A 5,479-nucleotide genomic window follows, 5' to 3' on the forward strand; every position below is an offset into this window, starting at 1 on the left:
AGTATTTAGGAATTATCATCTCAGTGAGGCCTTCCCTGCCTACAGGCTTTTAATATGTAAGCTGTCCCCACCCCCACCCCCCAGCACTCCCCAGACCCCTCTCCCAGCTACCACTCTCTCCACAGCACCATGAGGGTATGATTCTAGACGTTCTATTTGTGTTATCTACCCCTCCTACCTCACTGGAAAATCTTTAGGGTGTATGGCCGGATCAATACCAGGTCGGCTTCTAGCAGCAAGTGACCTTGAATCTCCCCCACGCGTGCAGAGCTGACCAGAGCTGGCTGAAACAACTAGCTGCAAGTGGCCTTGAATCTCCCACACACACCTGCGGAGCTGACCAGAGCTGGCTAATGTAACCTGACAGGAGCTTTGCAAGTTTTTTTTTTCTTTCTTTTACTCACAGTCCATTTTGCTCACAGCCCGTTTTGGCTCAGTGCCCGCTTTGTTCTCGGCCCGCCACTCTGTACCCGGCACAAATACACCCGGAACCAGGAAGACAACTTACATTCCAGAAACCCGGACATACCTGAATCTCCCAATCCCTGACTACTTTACCTTACGGACTCAAGGCAGCCCAGTCACATATTCCCTGGCCATATAAGCACCACCCCTGTAGCCTGGGGCGCGACTCCCTCGGCCCGGACAGTGGGACTTCGCCCAGGGTGGGGTTTTCTCCCCAATAAAGCCTGTTTGCTCACATTCGACTGATTTGGTCTCTGGCGCCTCTCGACCACCTTACACAGGGCAGAGGGGTTTGTCGCTTTATTTGCTCCTGGGCCACCAGCACTAGAAGCGTGTCTGGCGTCCAGTAAGCAGTCACGGATAGTGCCCGCGGCCTGGAGACGGCTCGCCCCTTTTCTTGACTTAGCCTTTGCACCCATCGCCTCCTCGGGATGAGTGTGGCAGGGTGAGCCTTAGCTTCCTTCTTCCTTCACACCCCTCACCGCCACTTACCCAGCAGTCTTACTTCCGCCACAGAGTCCCGTGTCCCTGCGGTCAGGCACGTGTCTGCTGACTGAGGGGATGGGGGTCACGCCCACGCAGCAGTTCCCCTACATGAAGGCCTGGCTCCCTGTCCCTCTAAAGTTAACACCCTGGACAACCCTGCAGGGCAGCTGTACTCGGTCACCTGGCAACAGCTTTTAGTCCTGCTGCTATGACTGATACACACACTGAGGCAAACGTAGCACTACGAAACCACAGAAACCTTTATCAAGCAAAACTATCAACATGTGAGATTACTCCGGCCTCCACTTCGGTGCACACACTTCTGAAGGCGGTGTGTTTTCATCTCCCCAGCCCTTCCCCAAAGAATGCAGGGCTCTTCGGCTTACACCCCCTCACACACAGCAGCGGTGCTGGCATCCTCGGGGGACTCAAACCGTGTGCCTTTTCCAGATTCTTTGAGTCTGGGGAACCAAAAGAGGTCTGAAGGGGCACAAGCAGGCTAGGAGGGGGGATGGACTAAGGTTTCCCAGTGAAATTCTCAGAGGACAATCTTCACTGCCCTTAAGATCTGACCAACTGCGTTATCATGATGGAAAATCCCTCAGCACAGCTTTCCTGGCCCTCTTCTCGCCAGCAGTTTTCAATTTTCTTAAAGCTTCTTCTGAATAAGTCCCCATCAAGACTGCCCCTTTGAGATCCCCAAAAATAATCGTCAAAACCTCCTAAGCCAGCAGTTCTCAACCTGTGGTTCATGACCCCTTTGGGGGTCGAATGACCCTTTCACAGGGTCACCCGATTCACAGCAGTAGCAAAATTAGTTATGAAGTAGCAATGGAAATAATTTTATGCTTGGAGTGGGGGTGCCATCACAACATGAGGAACTATTAAAGGGTCTCAGCATGAGGAAGGTTGAGAACCACTGTCCTAAGCAGATGTCACACTCTGCCTTGAGTTTCACTGGCCCAGTAAATGCCCTGAGAAGCCACTGTGTGGATCAGACCTAATGTTGAAGCCACCCAAAGAAGGCTAAGACAAGAATATTACTGCGAGAATTTATCTTCAGACACATACTTAAACCTGCTTTGTTTGGAATAAACTACATGGAAGACTGGAACTCCAATAGCAATACTTTTTGACTTACCCTTAGATAGTATGTTTGTTATGGATCAGGGCCTATTTCCAAGGGCTGTTTAACATCATTTAGTCCTCTCAATGACCCTTGAGCTATTTTTGATTATTTAATAAGCATTTGTATAGCACTTACTATAGGCCTATCCTAAACGCATTGCCAGGATTAATGTAATCCTCCAGACCAACCTCTAAGCCGTGGGGGCGTGGTGGGTTCCATGCAAGATCAGGGACGGGAACTCACCGGCTGCTCTGCGGGAGAAAGACGAGGCTTTTGCCTGCCCTCAAGATTTACAGCCCCAGAGACCCAAAGGGGCAGGTCTCATTCGTCCTACACATCTCTGAGTCAGAATCGACAAGGTGGCAGTGAGCTGGGTTTGTTCTGCAGTTTACCAACCTCTGATATCTGTAGTTCTAGCCTCATTGTATAGGTTATGAAATTCAGGAGCCTAGAGTTTAAACATCATGCCCTAAGCTACACAGCTAGACAAGTCCAAGCCAAGATTTCAACTCAAGCAATTCTTTGGCTATGTCACTACTCTTTCTCTACATATTACCCTAATAGCTCTCGATCTACCCAGTACACTAGTGTGATAAAATCTAAATCCTTTTTTAAATGAAATAATCATCAAGAATTTTGAACTGGAATTCTTAGTTACAATGTGCCTAAACATTTTGATCCCCTTAAAGCCAACTTTAAAAATTAAAATCGGTTTCTTCTTACCATCCTGTGGTCTCGAATTTTAATGTTTGGAATGGCATCGAAGTCAACTGCAGTCAACAGAGAACAAACACAAATTAAAAGGTTAGAATGTTTTAAAGAATAAAGATGACTTTTAAAACCTCTTTGGTGACCAGCTCACTACTAGAAATTACTTCCTGTTCCATTATTAAATTTCGGGACATTTTTCACATATAACTTGCAACCCGACATCCATTCTAGTTGGGTAAAATTCTCCTAATCAAATTAATAAATACAGAAGCAACATCATTACGACCATAAAACTGATACCCACAGAGGAATAAAATATTTCATGATTCTTCATTAGATGGTATCTTATTTCTACAACCTGTGTAGAAAGCTATTGAGTGGATCTAAAGAGAGGGCTCCCTCACATGAAATTCTAGGGACCTCATTCCAAGGATCTGACATCAAGAACCTCAAGCCCCATTCTATGCGCTCCTGACTAATGTATTCTGTCCTTTCTACACTGCTCTTGGGAATCCATAGGCTGCCGCCACTATGCTCCTAGTATTGCCATTCTTGTTCCATTCCTTCTTATTGCTTTTGCCATCGAGTTGAATCTGACTCGTAGAGAGCCTCGACGTGCACAGACGAACCGCTCCGTGGAGTTTCAAGGTTCTGACATTTAGGAAACAGATCGCTGGGCTTGTCTTCCAAGGGCTCTGGGTGGGTTTGAACTGCCACCTTTGTGATTAGTAGCCCAGCACACTTAACCATCTGCACCACACACGAACCTGTCGCTCCTTTTTATTTATATTTTTAATCATTTTATTGGGGGCTCATACAGCTCTAACCACAATCCATACATACATCCATTGTGTCAAGCACATTTGTACATTGGTTGCCATCATCATTTTCAAAGTTTCTTTCTTCTTGAGCTCTTGGTATCAGCTCCTCATTTTTCCTCCCTCCCTCCCTCCCCACTCCTTCTAAGATAGTGTTTGTGCCTGTTTTTCGATCCTCTCTCCTGAGTAAATGCCTAAAGCACTTGTGACATGGACTGACACAAAGGCTGCCACAATGGTCGCCACCCACCCAGCAGGGACAGTGAGGATGGTGAGGGCCTGAGCCGGTTCTGTCCTGTGATTCCTCAGGTCGCTATGAGTCGGCCCCAGCTCACCAGCATGTAACAACTACAACAGTGTTTACAGAACCAGGGTTATTGAGGTGCCTGGAGAAAGTGACCTGTAAGACCATTAAAACTGTACAGAAGAGGGAGGACAGACGTTTCTGTTAGGCCAAGTCTAGAATCATTGGCTCCTGTGATGCTAGTTCATGAAATCAGAGAGTTCCTTCAGAGTCTGTAGACCACACCAGTAAACCAAGGCAAAATCACGGGGCTTGACAGTCCATTCCGACTTACAGCCAGCCTACAGGACAGAGTGGAGAACTGTCCCAGAGGGTCTCCACGCCTGGACATCTTTACAGAAGCAGACTGCCACACCTCTCTCCTACAGTGCAGCTGGCGGGGTCAAGCCGCCCACACTTGGTTAGCAGAAAAGGACTGACCACAGGGCTCCTTCTATACCAACAGAGAGTCTTACATTTTTGCAGAAATAATATTTAGAAATATTGCTGGTAGGACCATGCCCACCTATTCTCATGACAGTAGTGGTGTGCTTTTATGACCCATTTTCCATGGTCATTCTCAAAGGCCTACAGGCTGGCAGAGCTGATGAAATACTGGTTTGATGGTCACTGTTCAGCAGGCACGCTGGTGGTCTCTGAAAGAGCTAGCTCCAGGCTGCCCCACGTGCCCATCCACCCCACACAGTCATACATGCCCAGGTGGCCCAAGGTGATCTGCTTTGGCTGCACTCATCACGTGTATACTGATTTGGCCACTACCTTCTCTGACAGAGGGTAAATCCCATGAGAGCAGCCAGCTATTTCTGTCATCACCACAACCCCTGGATCCAGCTCCATGCTTGTGCGCTGAAGCACTCAGTAACAACATCCATAGCTCAGTCAGGTGCTTTGCAGATGAAACACTATCAAAACCACAGGCACAGAGTGGAGAAATACCCTGTAGGAATCTCTTTTGGTTCCTAGTTCCTGGTGCAGCTATCGCCTGGCCTGCTCACAGTATTTAATTCCCCAGGCTACAGTACAGGGCTGAGCCTCGCACACTGGTGGACACATAAACCCCGCCGGGTCCGTCCAAGCCCTCAGCAAGGCACTCCTTTCTAGGATTGTGGGCCCACCGGCCCAACTGGCATGGAGCTGCCAGTGCAGGGAGAATGCTGGGACAGGTACCAACAGAAGGGATGGGAAAAGGAAGCCAACCACAGGACAGCCGTGTCATGTTTTCAAACAAACCTAAGAAGTGAGACTCCGAGTAGTGGTTTCCTCTAGAGGCAGTGAGTGACACAGGGGAGGTTCTGAAGTACCGATAATGCTCTATTTCTTGACCAGGGTGCAAATTTACATGGGTGTCCTCTGTATACTTCAGATGTATGCACGTCATGTATTTATGTTACGCTTACTTAACAGTCTTTTTGTAAGTCAATTACAGTTAATACAAAATAAAAGACATTATCGATCTATATATCTCTATTTGATGGGTGCAGGGGTGGTTCAGTGGTCAAATTCTTGCCTTTCATGCAAGACCCTGGTTCAGCTCCAGCCAATGCAACCACGTCAAGCACAGTGGAG

At 47.9% G+C, this 5,479-nt stretch overlaps 1 protein-coding gene across 7 annotated transcripts in view; it reads right to left on the bottom strand.

The window, feature by feature from the left end:
* CSPP1 (centrosome and spindle pole associated protein 1) overlaps positions 1 to 5,479 on the bottom strand; it is a 131,357-nt gene that overhangs the window by 16,947 nt on the left and 108,931 nt on the right. For all 7 annotated transcript variants that reach the window (XM_030887566.2, XM_013007271.2, XM_045295822.1 and 4 more), the window contains one exon: positions 2,804 to 2,850. In XM_030887566.2, coding sequence (XP_030743426.1) covers positions 2,804 to 2,850 — 47 coding nt within the window. The remainder of the gene's footprint in view (positions 1 to 2,803; positions 2,851 to 5,479) is intronic.

Source organism: Echinops telfairi, unplaced genomic scaffold (genome assembly GCF_000313985.2).
Source record: "Echinops telfairi isolate 266 unplaced genomic scaffold, ASM31398v2 ScPeMD7_1;HRSCAF=3_0, whole genome shotgun sequence".
Lineage (NCBI taxonomy): Eukaryota > Metazoa > Chordata > Mammalia > Afrosoricida > Tenrecidae > Echinops > Echinops telfairi.